General features: G+C 41.6%; 1 protein-coding gene across 8 annotated transcripts in view; it reads right to left on the reverse strand.

The window, feature by feature from the left end:
* LOC143018629 (uncharacterized) overlaps positions 1–17,507 on the reverse strand; it is a 106,237-nt gene that overhangs the window by 73,002 nt on the left and 15,728 nt on the right. For 7 of the 8 annotated variants that reach the window (XR_012965767.1, XM_076174172.1, XM_076174173.1 and 4 more), the window contains 2 exons: positions 11,038–11,178; positions 9,690–9,868 (listed from right to left, as the gene is read on the reverse strand). Coding sequence is in view for 7 of the 8 variants with exons in the window: in XM_076174168.1 (XP_076030283.1) it covers positions 9,690–9,868; positions 11,038–11,178 (320 nt within the window). In the remaining variant the exon portion in view is untranslated. The remainder of the gene's footprint in view (positions 1–9,689; positions 9,869–11,037; positions 11,179–17,507) is intronic. The other variant, XM_076174169.1, reaches the window with a different exon arrangement.

The raw sequence follows: 17,507 nt of genomic DNA on the forward strand, positions 1-17,507 counted from the left end.
CCACTCCCCCTCATGCATTACAGCATCATCCATACACAACCCTTCTCCATTCACCCCTATCTTCTGTCCTCTCCCGTCCTTCCTCAACAGACATTCCTCTCTTTTGTAATGCCCCTTTTACCCCCATCCATCCATCTCATCCTAAGATGCCCCCTCATATTAACTCCTTCCACCTCTTTTACTAATCTTTCTTCACTCATTCTTTCCATGTGTCCAAACCATCCTAATATTCTTAGGGTAGAGAGTGCAGAATATCAGATCACTTTTTGGTGGAAGGTAAGTTGAGAGTGGGGGATAGATGGAGAAAGGGGAAAAGGACAAAAAGTTGGGAGGGAGTGAAGGATTGAGTAGAACTAAGAGTGGAGGAGGAATGGAGACGTTTCAAACAGGGAGTCACAAGGCATGCAAAATTGGTGTGTGGAACAAGGAGGATGGGAGGAAATTGAAGGGTGTGAATGGTGGCATGATGAAGCAAAGAAGGTTGTAGAAGACAAGAAATGAGCATTCACAGATTGGTTGCAAAATAGGACTAGAGAATCATATGAAAGGTACAAAGAAAAGGGAAGAGAAGTAAAGCATAAGATAAAGGAGGCACTGAGGACAGCAGATGTGAAATGGTGTAAGAGTATGACAGAAACTTTTGAAAGTAATAAAAAGATATTTTGGAAGGAAATTAAGAGAGGAAGAGGAGGAGAGTCAAGTAGAGAAGAAAAGGTAAAAGGTCCAGATGGAGAGATGATGATAGAAGAGGCAGTGGTAAGTGGAAAATAGGAATAGTATTTTAGGAAGTTGCTAAATGTGGAGGATGGGGAGGGAAAGGTAGTTGCAGTGGGAGGCACCAAGAAAATGATAGTGATGAATGAGGAAAATGAAGGAGAAATAAGAAAAGATGAGGTAAAAGCAGCTATTAAAATTATGAGAGCAAGTAAGGCACCTGGGTTGGACGGGTGTCATTTGGAGTGTCTAAAAAAGGGAGGTACAGTGATGGTGGACTGGCTGGTGAGGTTGTTTAACACTTGTCTAAAAGAGGATGAGAGTGTGCTGGAGGACTTCCTGTATAATTCTGCTTTACAAGGGAAAAGAGGACAAGTGTGAGTGTAGTGAGTGGCTTCAGAGGGATCAGTTTGTTGAGAGTAGTTGGTAAAGCTTATGAGAGGGTTTTGATTGAGAACATTAGGACAGAAAGAGGGAGCAATTGGTGAGGAATAGTGTGGGTTTAGAAAAGGTAGGGGTTGTGTGGGTCAGATTTTTGTGGTAAGGCAGATATGTGAGAAAGCTGTAGGAAAAACTAAGGATGTTTTTTGGGCTTTATGAATTTAGAAAAGGCTTATGACAGGATATAAAGGAAGGCACTGTGGGAGGTATTACAGATATATGGGATAGGAGGAAAGCTGCTAGTCCCCTTTTTTTACGATAGTAGATCCATCATCCAAGAGGTGCCAAGATAGGAGGGTGGAGGGGAGTGGAATATATGGAAAATGAAATGGGTGGGAGTGATTTCTATGCCTTTTTCTTTTTGGCTACTCCCTGTGTAAGGGGGAAAAAGCCTTTGGTATATGTATGTATGTAGTAGATCCTGTGTTAAAATCAGAAGTGGAGAGAGCATGTGGTTTAAGGTAAAGGTGCTTGAGGTGGGGAGTGGGGGTGGAGGAAGAAGTTGAGAGCCACTCAGGAACCAAATTTTTGTTGTATTCCTAACGGCTTTCTAATTTACATATTTCGTATTATCTTTCACCTCATATTTATGGATAGGGTGGTACAAAAGGTAAATACATGGGTAATGGACAGGAGACTGGAAATGGTTAAAGAAAATGGAGAAAAATGGGATATAATCCTTTTCTTGCTTGCTGACAACACTACACTTGTAGCAGGATCAGAGAAGGGATTAAGGAAGTTAGTGACAGAGTTTGGGAAGATGTGTGAAAGAAGGAAGTTGAAGATAAATGTGGGTAAAAGGTGATGAGATGTACAAGGGAAGAGGAAGGCAGCAAATTGGAAGTGAGTATTAAGGGAGAGAGACTGGAGAAAGTGGATAGCTTTAGTTACGGGATGGAAAAAAGACCACTGTGGAGGGAGTGGAGTGTGATGGGAGTGGAGTGTGATGGGGATGGAATGGGTGGGAGTGGTTTTTATGCTTTTATGTGGCAAGAAAGGGAGGAGTGGAGGTGGAGGTAGAATATAGATTGAGAGAAGCTAGTAAATGCCTTGGTGAATTAAAAAGTGTAATGAGAAATGGACATTTGGGAATGGATACTAAGAGGAGTTTATATAAAGGGGTGATTGTGATGGATAGATGGGGTATAAGGGCCGTTGGGAAAGTGGGGGTGTCTGTTGAGTAAGGATGAGAGACGGCAGAAAATAGGGGTGAGCAAAGAATGGTTGTGTATGAATAATGCTGTGGGGTATGGTGAGTAAGGATGAGAGACGGCAGAAAATAGGGGTGAGCAAAGAATGGTTGTGTATGAATAATGCTGTGGGGTATGGAAGGGAGTGGGTAGGGAATAGGGGGGGTGTTAGGGAGTAAGTGTGAATATTTTGATGCAGCACAAAGGTATTTCTCCCTGTCTTCTCTTTTTCTGTATGAAGGGAGAGTTGCTAATTAAATGAAACAGCGACTCACTGCAGATGTGCTGCATCTTGCTGCATTGCTTCTGATCCAGGGCAGTGGGCGAGATACAGGGATGAACTGTCATCCAGGAAGAATGAAGAAAAGAGGGAGGGTGGGGTGGTGAATGGGAGTGGAGTATGTGGGGATGAAATGGGTGTGAGTGGATTTATGCCTATGACTGTCTACCTCCCTTGTAAGGGGGGAAAAGTCCTTGGTATATATATATATATATAGGTATATGTTTGTGAGTTGATGGTCCTATCCACCTCTGTGACACAATCTTCAACTAGTGTCTAGTAGTTAGGTTATTTATATCAAACTAGCATACTCTTTTTCTGCATCAGTCTTCACAATTATTAACATAATTTTATTTGCATGTTGCACTTCATGCTCTTCTCTGCTCTAGATGCGATGTGGTCTTCTTTCCACCCCGTAACTACAACTACTACATCTCGTATAATGATCCCTAGCCATGCAGGTTAGGGCATCACCATTTGCAAAAGTGGTCGAAATGATGGTTGTTCAAACCCTGCCTTTGTCAAATTAAACCAATAGCATTGGTCATTAAATTCCACACAACAAAGCCCTCTGTAAGCGGCACCATCCTAGCTTCCTGATAGGGGGAGTTTCAAACGGAATCATCATCACATCTCGTATCAGTGCATCTCTGTTCTTAGTATTTCCACTTTTTTCCTGTTCTTTCTCATGGACATTGAAGATGGGGAGGAGCTGTGGTGGTGGGAGATGATGAGACTGACTATGCTAAGGGAGGAGAAGGATATAGCCATTGCAAAACGAGGAGTTACAAGTAGCACAGAAAAAATATATATATATAAAAGCTGGAAAACAACCTAGATTGGATGGATGTCATGAAATGTTTGACAAAGGGTGTTGTTCAGTGAACTGGATGGTGAAAATGTTCAATGTGTATAGAAAGGATGGAAGGGCCCAATTAATTAGAGTACATATATAATTCACTGTACAAGGGCACGGGGTATGAATGCAGTAATTTTAGAAGGTTCTGTCCATTAATTTTTTTCCAAACAATGAGGCACAAGTGGGTATACAAGGATGCCAGTGTCAGTGTCTTAATTATATCTATTTTGTAGTTGTAGCCGAGTGATTCCCGAATTCTGTGAACTGGCCTGATTGTGTTTTCTGTGTTCATTTTTACTCAGAGTGAAAGAGACCGAGCAATACAGCAATGACCTTATATTTTATAACATGAGCATTGTGATGCATCACTGAGTCATCATACATAATGCATCTGATGCTGTGTGTGAGAATTTGACTTGTATGGAAGAGGTGAAGTATGACTGGCATGGTGCATGGGCATGTGTTGGGAGGATTAGATGGGGATCAGAGGGAATAATTCATGAAAAGTGTGGATTTAAGTGAGGAAGAGAATTCATAATTAGCTTGTGGTACAACAGGTATATAAGAACTTTAGCAAAAGGCAAGGATGTTGATAATGCTTTCATGGGCTGGGCATGGTAGGATTGAGATGCTTTGTGGTATGTGTTACAGATATATTGAGTCCTTTAAAGGCAAGATTATATATAAATAGTAGGGCATGTGTAATGGTCAGCCAAAGGTGAAGATGCTTGTTGGGCTTTCACAGACTTGGAGAAAGCAACATATGGAGTCGGAGGAGGGGTAGTCTGTTGAGGGCAGTACAGAGTTTAGTAAGTAGTACGGCATACATGGGAGCATGAGTGGAGAGTGAATGGTGTGAAGTGAATGTGGAACTATGTCAGAGTTGTGTGATATCCCCTATGGTTGTTCAATATGTATATGAATGTATTGGTTAATAAATCCAGTGCCACAGATGTCTCTTTCAACAGACCCATGACTCCTTGGTAACTAGTGACAGCCACCAAATTGGTCCATACATCAACTAAGGAAGAAATACTGTGTTGCTGCCCTGAGTATAGCTAGGCGTTTGTATCAAGAGCAATTTATTTCTGTGGGCAGGCCTAATTGTGTTGGTACTGAATGTAGTGGTATGGAAGGTAAATACAAGAGTGCTACACAGGTATGAAAGTGGTAAGACTGGAAGGATATGGGAAGTCGACTAGGTATTTGTGGATGCCAGTGTGCTTGTGACTGACTCAAAGGAGACTGAACTAGTAAAAATATACTCATGAGATGCAAAAGAAAGGATAATGGTGGTGGTAGAGTGAATGTATGTGTAAAGGGTGAGAGGCTAGAAGAGGTGGAAAGTTTTCAGTTATTCCAGTTGTACATGGTGGTGAAACGCGTGGACAGAGGTGAATCCCAGAGCAAGGGATGTGTAAGAATGTTGTGTGTGATGATTGTCCCCATATTGCTATACAGAGCAGACACTTGCATTACAAAGTGAAAGAGGCAGGATTGATGTTATTGGGGCAGTCTGGACACAAGGAATGTTACAAGAATGAACTGAGTGAGAAATATGGAATGGATGCAGAGAAAAGGAGTGGGATGAAACATGTTCTGACCAAGGCATTGTAATATCAGAATGATGTTTCGTCTCCAAAGTGCTTAGATGTGATGAGTTTGTTGAGATTTTAATCTTTTATGATATGCCATGGGACAGAGAAGGGGGACGCAGATTTAATGAAGCAGCCTTGCTGTGGATGTGCTGTGTCTTGTGACACTGCTTCTGACCCTGGGCAGTGGGCGAGATGCAGAGATGACCTGTCATCCAGGTGCCAAGATAGGAGGGAGGGAAGAGGGTGGAGGGAGGGAAGAGGGTGGAGGGAGAGGAGTGTGATGGGAGTGGAGTGTGATGGGGATGGAATAGGTGGGAGTGGTTTTTATGCTTTTGTTTTTTGGCTACCTCCCTTACAAGGGGGGAAAGAAGCATTCTGTATATGTATGTATGTATGATGTGCCATGTGGTATGACACAGCCAACCCCCTCAAGGGAAACAGGGGTTTAATTTTATATATATATTTGTGCAGGAACCACACTAACGCTAAATTAGTTTTATCTATCTTTTATTATTCCTGTTCATATGGCAAAATGTCAGTCCTATGTTTCACAGCACTTTATAAATAACAATCGAGCTCATGTGTTTACTAGGCGACAAATTATCCCTGGCCCTTCTCTTTTCTTATACTTCATGTACCAAAAGCTTTAAGAATCATTTAGATAAATACCTAAGTAAGATGCTGTAATGATTATAATATATCTTATATTACTTGTTTTTGTTTTGTTATCATTTGTCTGTCTGATTTTCATTTATTATTAGTTATATGTCAATTTATTATTATTTACTATTTACCTGTTTGTTTATTATTTAACTATACCTATGCATTTATTTATGTATTGTATTTGTTATTTACATTATCAGTTTTTTATTTATTATTTTATTATTAATATGATTTTTTTTTCGCATCCGACCTAGATATGGATCAAAAGGTCTCCTGTCGGCATGCTCCGCCTTTGTAATCCTTTGTAAAGGTCTTTAAACTGGGGTGGCCCAGCCATGGCACACGTACACACACCACCTAACACCCATTTCTGTCCCTTCAATCTTAGCTCCTTGTTGACAAAAGGTCATACCTGTCCCCTACTCACTGCTCAGGTCAGAAGCAATGCAGCAAGACATACCACTTCCACAGCAGAGCTTGACAGCTAAAACTGCTTCAACCCCACCACTTTACTACATGCAACCACCCCTCTCTCATCCACTCCAGAATTTACAGAGTAGGTAAGAAGAAATCTTTCTGGGCATGTCAGTTTATCATTTAAAATATTTACCTGTCCACCCTTGCCCTCTCCCTTCCCTGCTCAGCAGACATTCCCCTTGTGCCAAGGTGCTAAGATAAGAAGACCAATGAATGGATTTGGATAGGAATTGAGTGGGAATCAGGAGAATGCCTGCTTTGATTTGGCCATCCTCTTTTCTGGGAGAAATGTACCTTCGGTATGTCTTGTCAAAGACAAACATGCCAAAAGGTCTTTCCCCCACCTCATAATGGGATGGCTGCATTAAAACATACACTCGTCCATACAGTGTCATGGGCACAATCACTCTTTTCTCTTCATTGTTCATCCCCACATACATATTTCTCCACACACTTTTCAATTCCCCCCTCCCCCCAACATTTACCTAATTGCTTCCCTTAGTATGTAGTGCACCTCCATCTGCAGTCCACCATACACTGCTAATACAACTCAAAATACTTAAGCTCTCCACCTCTTCCAGCCTCTCACACTGTAACCTCTTTAATACGAATCAAGGGGTGAAAGGGGCAGTAGACTGGAAGTGAACATTAAGGGAGAGCGTGCAAGTGTAGCAGGAAAAGGTGGAGTGAAGGTGGAGGTAGAATGTAGATTGAGAGAAGTGAGTAAATGCCTTGGTGGTTTAAAGAGTGTAATGAGGAATAGACATTTGGGAATGGATGCGAAGAGGAGACTGTATGAAGGAGTGATTGTGCCAACAGCACTGTATGGGGCAGAAACGTGGAACATAAGAGAAGAAGAGAGAAGGAGTTTGAATGTGTTTGAGATGAGGTGTCTGAGAAGTATGGTGGGGGTTACTAGGCTGGATAGAGTGAGAAATGAGGAGGTGAGGAGGAGAACAGGGGTGAAAAAGGATTTGGGAGATAGGGTTGATGAAAGAATATTAGGATGGTTTGGACACATGGAAAGAATGAGTGAAGAAAGACTAGTAAAAGAGGTATGGAAGGCAGATGTGGAGGGAGTGAACATGAGGGGACGTCCTAGGATGAGGTGGATGGATGGGGTGAAGGGGGCATTTGGGAAAGAGGGGAATGTCTGTTGAGGAAGGAAGGGAGAGGACGGAAGACAGAGGTGAGTGGAGAATGGTTGTATATGGATGATGTTGTGACTGCATGAGGAGGAATGGGCGGGGGGGTGGGGGTGGGGTAGTATGTGTGAGTAAATTTTGACGCAGCCCGAAGGGATTTCTCCCCGTCCTCGCCTTATATGCAAAGGGGGACGGAGAGGGGGGAGTCGCCGATTAAATGAAGCGGCCTTGCTGTGGATGTGCTGTGTCTTGCGACACTGCTTCTGACCCAGGGCGGTGGGCAGGGTGCAGGGATGACCCGTCATCCAGGAGGTGCTCAGATGAGAGGAAGGGTGGGAGGGGTGTGGAGTGTATTTTGGGATGAAATGGGTGGGAGTGTGTTTATGCCTTTCCCTTTTTGGCTACCTCCCTTGGAAGGGGGAAAAAGCCTTGGTATATGTATGTATGTATGTAAACACTCACGCACACATTAGGTTGCCTGATGGATGACAATGCATCACAATCCTTGCATTATAAAATATAAAGTTACAACTGTTATAATTGTTCTCTTTCACCAAGAAAAAATTTATCAAACCTGTTCACAGAATATGGGGTTCACTCAGCTACAAAGTAAATATAATCAGGGTACTGATGTCGACATTCTTGTATACACACACTTTGTGATGCCTATGTCGGTGTTATCTAATTCTAGAGGCTAGACTCACTTCCAGATCATCACCATTTGTAATCTCATCACCTACTTTTTACCCATATTTATTTACTTCCTGCTTTCTCTTCTCACAACCCTTCCAAAACTATATCACAAACTGCCTATCCTCCATTTTATCCACAAGCACAGTGTTATCTGCAAACAACTGGCTCACTTCCTATTTCCCTCCACTGCCATTCACTAATTCCCTATCATTCTCCTCTCTCATCAGTCATTTTCCTGGCACCTACCACTGCCATATCTTCATCTACATTCAACTACTCCCAAATTGCTCTACTATCTTCCGTTCATCACCTTCACTCCCAGTAGCATCTCTCCAACTATATCTTTTACATACATATACATATACCAAGGCTTTTTCCCCCTTACAAGGGAGGTAGCCAAAAAGGAACAGGCATAAAATCATTCCCACCCATTCCATCCCTGAATACACTCCACACCCCTCCACTCTCTTATCTTAGCACCCTTCTCTTAATTCCACCATTCACTGCCTTTCCTGTTCCTTCTCATCTTCCTCATCCCATGTACCATCTTTGCACTTTCTCCACAAAGCATACACATTACTCTTCTATTGCTGATTTTCCTTCATCCTTCACTACACCCTCCTTTTCAGGCCATGTTGTTTCTTCATCCAATTACAAACACTCTCCATCCACTCCCTTTTCATTCTAATTTCTTTGCTTGACAGACATTCCACAAACATCCAATACCCCTTTCACCTCATCCATCTGCACCATCCTTGGTTTTTCTCTTGAATTCCTCCATCCATTTGTTTTCCATTTTTTTTCTGCTAGTATTTCCTCACTCATTCCCTCAATGAGCATCAAACAATCTTGGCTCTTTAACCACTTTGGTATGATGACACCTACATAGGTGTCACGAAGCGTGAGTTGCACACGAGGATACCAGTGTTGGCATCTTGATTATATATATTTTTTTGTAGTTGTAACTAGTTACCCCCGGATTCTGTGAACTGGTTTGATCACACTTCCTGTGTTCATTATTATATTTTATAATGCAAGTAGTATGATGAGTGTACGTATGGCAGCCGATACTGCACGTGAGAATTTGACTTGTACTGAAGTGGTAAATCCATCTCATTTGCCAGCTCTTTTCCCACTCCCCCACTCTGCCTCACCTCCACTTTTCTCACTCTATCCTTCTTAGTTACACCTTGTCATACTTCTTAAACACTTCATCTCAATATTTTCACTCCATGCAGTGCCTATCCAAATACTTCTGTCTGCAACCATGAACACATCTAATAATGATACAAGTAGATATTTGTACATTAATGCAAGCATTATCTAATCCTCTTAATGCTCATTAACAAGTAATACATATTTCTCTCAATACTCATTTCATAACATATTATGGTTATCAGTAATCCTTCTCATATCTCAATAGTTGTTTAATCCCCTCTTCTCAGCTTATGCACTGGAGATACATACAGAGGAGGAGGAGGAGAATAAATATATATATATTGTACAGTACTTGAACATGCAATAAAAGTATGTATTATAAAAATACTGCAGAAAAATTTAATCTTTCTTACCAGTCTGGATTTGCAACGGATTACTGTATTTATGAATAATAAACATCAACAAACTAACCTGATCTCCTTCAACTTGTACTGAAAGGATTCCCAGCTGGCGTAGAGCTTGATCACCAGCCTGAGCCAGCTGGTGCAGGCGGTAAGCAGCTTCCCGGGGGATGGAAAATGTTACTCGAACACTATTCCATGGCTCAACTTTCCGCACAAACCAAGTTGCATCTGTAGATACATTTAATCCTGGAATAATTTCTAAATTGCAGTGCATATCATACCAAAATACAGTTGAACCTCGAAAGCCCGGACTAATTGGGGGGAAGGGTGGTCCAGTCATGCCAAAAGTCCGGTCATCGAAAATATCCCCCTAACACCCGTAGATTTTCGTAGCGGTATCCATATAGGTAATGTATGATATGGCATAGAAACACATAAGAATAATACTCTAACACTCTAATAATAATAATAATAATTCTGTAATAATAACTGTAATACAGGCATGTAAATGTACTGTATATACAGTGTACTGTACTGTATTTTTTATTACGTACACTGTAAATATCGGAAGGTATGCACGCGGAACAGTGGTGGTGGCCAGGGTTGCCGCGTTTTCTACACTGCCGTGTAGAATGGGAATGTTGCCATACCGGGGCATACATTTTTCTCGGGCGTGTGCAGACTTTCATAGCAAGATATACTTGTCAAACTTTGACAAAATGTTGGTTCTAGTTTTTTAATTCTTGAATGTATATAAGGCCCCCATGCCCTAACATATTCAGTAAGATATAAAAAATTCTTTTATATTATTATCACTAAAAGAAAGCTGAAACTTTAGTGTAGAATTTTTTCTACGCGGTAAAAACGTATCTTTAGGGGTATAATATTTTATAAGTAACACAATTACCTATAAAAGTCATATTTTGATGTACCATTTATAATTTGATAACTAGTTCTATAATTTTTAAACAAAAGTTTGAGTTTTTTAATGTTTTTAACAGCCCGCTGATATGTAGAAATAATTTCCTCATGTCCTTGTGCAGTTGCCACATGCCGCTATTTCACTACATTTTGGTACAAAATTCTATGAACGGCAGCCCTGGTGGCGGCTTGACTGGGCCGGGTTTGAGTACATGTGTACGGCCGCCATTGCCACCTACCGGACAAATAGGGAACTTTGCTTGAAAAGTCCACCCTTTGTTCATTTCGACCGGTCATACGAGGGTCCGGGCATTCAGGGTCAAGGCTTTCGAGGTTCGACTGTAAACCTAATGACAATATCAACAGCAATTTTGAACATAAAAGTAAACTATGTATAATCTGATGGCTTAACTTCAAATGTATGAGAAAATCCTGGCTGATGAAAAAAAAATAATAATAATTCTCTAATGACAAAACAATGAATCAGTGCTTACCACTTTGTGTGACATTTTTGAGTCTGTGCATGAGAGTGGTGAGCTTGTTCGGCAACTGGGGATCTTTGATGTCCCCTTCACAGGTGAGTACAGCCTCTATCAACTCTGCACCTCCTGCCCCATCACCACCTCCACCCATCTCTGCAAAGAAATATACTTTTTACACTTCACTTCAACACACAGGAAAAGAAAATTTGAAATAGTAAACATAGTAACCATTACCAATTTTTGAAACCACATAGCTTCAATTACTAGTTATTCCTTTGGCTCTGAACAACATATGATCTTTAAGTATTGTGTGACAGTGTGTGTGTGTGTGCATGTGAATGGTATATTGACTGTCATTTTGACTTAGAATTCTTTTAATATTCTCAGTAACTATTCTTGTTTGACTTTCAATTCCCAAGCCAAGGGCACTCAACATTGCACATATGTAACCCACACCTTCAAAGAAAAGAAAAATATACATTTCAATAGTGTTCAACACAACCATCAATCCTAGTAATTGGATAAATAATACAGAGTAAGATGTACATTTGTCCAATTAATGAAATGAACTTAATCACACTGACTTGAGTAAGAATAACAAAAACAGTGGCTAATTGTGATAGACAATATGGTATAAGAAAGGCTATATGCTATCAGACAAACCTAAAAACAAAGTTTATTTACGCCAATATAGTTACAATATCAAAATTGGTCCAAGACCCAATTATGTGGCTAGTTCAAACTTAAACTGTTTTATGACAGACAACAACTGGATTCAATGGACTGTAGTTAGTCACAAATATATATATATATATATATATACACTGTATATATATACACTGTATATATATATACATCTACACTGAATGGTTCCCAGCGATCAATTGATATCTTTATTCAACCACAAACCACTTTTAATTCCATGCCATCGCAATCGAGACTGAAGAATTGCTCGATGGAGACATTTTGTTGGAAATTGAAACGTGGACGAGCCGAGGATTCGAACCCAGCTAACCCGTAACAAAGTTACATTGGTTTAAGTCACTGTAACTTTGTTACGGGTTAGCTGGGTTCGAATCCTCGGCTCGTCCACGTTTCAATTTCCAACCAAATGTCTCCATCGAGCGATTCTTCAGTCTCGATTGCGATGGCATGGAATTAAAAGTGATTTGTGGTTGAAAAAAGTAATATATATATATATATATATATATATATATACATACATACATACATATACCAAGGCTTTTTCCCCCTTCCAAGGGAGGTAGCCAAAAAGGGAAAGGCATAAAAACACTCCCACCCATTTCATCCCTAAATACACACCACACCCCTCCCACCCTTCCTCTCATCTGAGCACCTCCTGGATGACGGGTCATCCCTGCACCCTGCCCACCGCCCTGGGTCAGAAGCAGTGTCGCAAGACACAGTACATCCACAGCAAGGCCGCTTCATTTAATCGGCGTCCCCCCCTCTCCGTCCCCCTTTGCATATATATATATATATATATATATACAGGTAATCCTCGTTTTACGCGGGTTCACATTACGCGATTTCACATTAAAGCGGTGTCCAAAACTAGGGGGTATTCCTCACATTACACAAATTCCTCAGAGTAACGCGAAATCCGGAAAGTTAAAATACGCGGGCTGCGATTTAGTTCCGTAAGGCAGCCGCTAGGTGACGCTAGCTGATTCCAGCCTCCGCATCCCTCTCGCCACCAAGCTCATTGTTTACCAACGCTTCGTTGTGTCAGCATCTCTGTGTTCATCAAATCATCAGTGTTCTTGTTTACCATGGCTCCCAAGCGCCCAGCGACATTTCCAGCCTGTGATGGTAGGCAGAAGAAAGCAAGGAAGACATTGACATTGGAGCAAAAGCTGGAAGTTCTGGACAGGTTAGATAAAGGGCAGAGAAACAATGTGATTGTGGCGGCAATGGGCCTCAGCGAGTCTACGGTGAGGACCATAAAACAAAACTCCACCAAGATTCGTGAAGCTGCCAAATCAGGAACGCCTCTACAAGCTAACAAGTCATCATATTCTCGCCCTATGGAGATGGAAAGGATGGAGAAGATGCTTGCAACTTGGATTGAGCATCAAAATAAGACTCGTGTGCCGGTTAGCTTGGCGCTGATTAAGGTGAAGGCGCTGTCTATTTATGACAGCATTGAAGGGGACAAGAAGCCTTTTTCTGCCAGCAACGGGTGGTTTAATAAATTTCAAAAAAGGCACAGTTTTCATAATTTGAAGTTGGTTGGGGAAGCTTCTTCAGCTGATGCTCGAGCTGCAGCCGAATTCCCAGAAGAGCTCAAGAAAATTATAGAAGACGGGAATTATTCATCAAAGCAAGTGTTCAACATCGACGAAACCGGCCTCTATTGGAAGAAACTACCCAACCGCACCTACATCTCCAAAGAGGAAGCTTCTGCCCCCGGATTCAAGGCATCTAAGGACCGCTTAACGCTGCTGTTGGGGGCCAATGCAGAGGGCGACTACAAACTCAAGCCAGCACTTGTGTATCACTCAGAGAATCCTCGAGCCCTCAAGGTAAGAGTTGTAAAACTAACCTTATTCCATGTTACCATTTTCTATGCAAAAGATTGTGCGAATGAATTTTTTAGACCGTATAAAATCTTACGTTTCTTTCTGGGCCAGGGTTACGACAAGGCCTTTCTGCCAGTGTACTGGTACGCCAACTCGAAGGGCTGGATGACTGGGACAGTGTTTGGCGATTATTTCAAGAATAAACTGCACAGGGAGCTGGAGGTGTACTGCAACAAAGAAAACATCCCCTTCAAGATCTTGTTGATTGTGGACAACGCGCCAAGTCACCCAGCATACCTGGCCGATATCAGCAACAACATCAAGATCGTGTTTTTACCGCCAAACACGACCTCGCTCATCCAGCCTTGTGACCAAGGGATAATCTCGACATTCAAGGCGTATTATCTACGTTCAACATTGGCGAACCTTGTGAAAGTGACGGAGCAACAAAACATCTCAGTCCGTGATTATTGGCGGCAGTTCACGGTAAAAGATGCTCTAACCTTCATCAAGGATTCGTGGAGTGAAGTGCCAACATCATGCTGCAATGGAGTCTGGAAAAAATTGTGTCCTCAATTCGTCCACGACTTCAAAGGATACAGCATAGACGACAATGTAGCCAAGGCCAACGTTAAAAGTCTGCGTCTAGCACAGCAAGTTGGCTTCGAGGATTTGGAAGAGGAGGACATCGACAACTTGCTTCAGTCTCACACACAAGAGCTCTCCAATGAAGATTTGTTTGACATCGAGAAAGAGAGAGTGAAAATGATGGAGGAGAAAGAGGAAGCAGCAGCAGCAGCAGCATCACCAGGACCACAGCGAGCCCTCACAGCTGCCAACTTGTCTGAGTGTATGGACTCGTTGATGCATGCAATGAGGGTCATAGAGGAGAATGATCCTAATGTCGAGAGGAGCAGCACCATCATACGACGTGTGATGGAGAACATGGCTTGCTATAATGCTATGTTAAAAGAAAAACAACAAAAGACAAAACAACAGCCGATCACAAACTTCTTCCGACAACGCACACCAAGTCAGCTAACCAGCGAATCGGAGACAGGCACCGAATCGGAGATGGACGCTCCAGATGACCCTGCCGCCCCTGCCTCACCACAAACATCACACACACACACCGAGACCGATATAGCGAGAAGTGACACGTCAGGGGGTGAAGCCTAGTTAGGATTCTTCAATAGTTGTCAGCGAGCGGTGAGTGTTGTGTTGTTGTCAGTATGGAAACGTGTGAGAGCAACATCTCAGCTTGCGGGATGGTTTCCTGACCCATGATTTTTTTCATTGTCCAAGGGTAATTTTATTTTCATAAAAGTAAAATAAAAATGAATGTAGAAAAAAACTTGAAAGAAATTTATTCATCCTTGAATCGCAATAAGCTGCCGCTACAACAACAACAACAACAGCGTGCAGATCAGCAGAGGGACGCTACTTATCAAGGCGTAAAGGCTAATTAACCCGTGATCCCATATGTGGTGGTAAATCAACAACAACAAGGCAGGTCAGAGGTTATATGCTTAGCTCGTGGCTCAGCTGCAGGAAGGATTATGGTATTGGAAACACTTGTAACAGCAAAGTAGTGAGTTTAATTCCTCACATTACGCGAAATTCACATTACGCGCTGCCTTTTGGAACGCATCTAGCGCGTAAAGTGAGGACTACCTGTATATATATATATATATACAGACATACACTTTTCCTTGGGACAATATGTAAAAGAGGTAGTCAACGAGATGGTAAAGGAGACATTTCAAGAGGGTAGGAGAAAGGAAGGAAAGCAGAAGTTAAAAGATACAAGGATTCTTTTTTTGCATTAATATTTGTTTCAATCATAAAATAATGTTATATGACTGTTCTGTAGAAATATCACCACAGTCCCAAAAGTATTTGAATAATCCAAATGCCAAGGAAGAGCATATAACCATAAACAAAATCAACTGAATCCCCTCCACGCTCATGATTTTTATAAGCTAATGAATTGTAACGGTTTGTTCCACCCATTGTATTAACATAAAGGAAGAACATTACTAGTACCAGCACTGATATCTGCATGACCCTACTAATTACTCCCCTCCAGTCCAATATTCTAACCTTCACAACCACTTTCATTAATTTGTTCCTCAGGGCATCCCTCATCCATTGCCGCAATTAACTTTAAGTACTCCTGTGTTCCAATTACAACATTCATCACCTGTGAGGTACCTTAACAAAGTCTGCTAATTTCTACCTCCCTCATGTCTCCTGCTCTTTCCAAATCTTTCCTTTACCACCTCTAAGACTCCACCTCTTTGGTACAATGTTGTCCATCCGGATAGACACTTTGTTTATGATCAACAAAACAATTCCATCACCAGACCCAAAGTACACACAATCCACCATCCATCTCTACTGCAGTGCACTGACCACTAAATCAAAAACTCAACAACTGTTAAACACATGATGCTTTACTGAATCTAAAACGATTATCTAATAAAAATGTTCTTATATAAGCATGTTGCCAATCTCCAGCACTTTTCCTTTCTTTTGTGAATGTACATACACCAAAGCCTTTTTCCTCCTTATAAGGGAGGTAGCCAAAAAACAAAGGCATAAAAACCACCCTCACCCATTCCATCCCTATCACACTCCATTCCCCTCCACCCTCTTATCTTGGCACCTCCTGGATGACAGGTCATCCCTGCATCTTGTCCAATGCCCTGAGTCAGAAGCAGTGTCGCAAGACACAGCAAATCCACAGCAAGGCTGCTTCATTAAATCAGTGACCCCTCTCTCCATTCCCTCATACAGAAAAGGAGAAGACGGGGAGAAATCCCTTTAGGCTGCATCAAATTTTTCTCACACATACTACCTCACCCGCCCACCCATTCCACCTCGTGCATCACATCATCCATATACAACTATTCTCCATTCTCCTGTCCTCTCCCGTCCTTCCTCAATACATTCTCCTCTTTCCCAAAGCCCCTTTTATCCAATCCATCCATCTCACCCTAAGTCGTCCCCCCACGTTCCCTCATTCCATGCCTCTTTTACTAGTCTTTCTTCACTCATTCTTTCCATGTATCCAAACTATCCCAATACTCTCTCATCCACCCTATCTCCCAACTCCCTTTCCACCCCTGTTCTCCTCATCACCTCCTCATTTCTCACTCTATCTAGCCTAGTAACCCCTATCATACTTCTCAGACACCTCATCTCAAACACATTCAAACTCCTACTCTCTTCCTCTCTTATGTTCCATGTTTTTGCCCCATACAGTGCTGTCGGCACAATCACTCCTTCATACAATCTCCTCTTAGCATCCATTTCCAAATGTCTATTTCTCATTACACTTTTTAATCCACCAAGGCCTTTACTCACTTCTCTCAATCTACATTCTACCTCCATCTCCACTCCTCCCTTTCCTGCCACATTTGCACCCAAGTATCTAAAAAATCCACTTCCTCCAGTCGCTCTCCCTTAATATTCACTTCCAGTCTGCTGCCACTTTCTCCCCTTGTACATCTCATCACCTTACTTTTACCCACATTTATCTTTAACTTCCTTCTTTCACACTTTCCCACTCTGTAAAATTAGTTAAAAAGTCTTATTCCTTAGCTGTTCGTTCTTTGGTTTCCAATTTTAGATCCCATCAGACCTGAGGCTTTTCTCACACACGACTTCAGTAAGTTATGTATGTTTTACACTTCAATTTTTATGTCATCCAGCTCCACCCCTTCAGTTAGTTCCATTTCAGAGTAGCTTTCCTTGGTATACATATATATCGGAATTTTTTTTATTAATTATTTTTGTATGCACCAACTATCTTCAAATGCTATTCCACCTACGGTACTCCCAACCTTGTGACTTCTTTTATCTAGATTTTTTTTTATCTAAATTCATTATTAACTACAGAAACTTTGGTTTACCTTTACATTTGTGAATTACATA

The sequence above is a fragment of the Oratosquilla oratoria genome, chromosome 35 (assembly GCF_046742065.1).
Source record: "Oratosquilla oratoria isolate Oo_2021 chromosome 35, ASM4674206v1, whole genome shotgun sequence".
NCBI lineage: Eukaryota > Metazoa > Arthropoda > Malacostraca > Stomatopoda > Squillidae > Oratosquilla > Oratosquilla oratoria.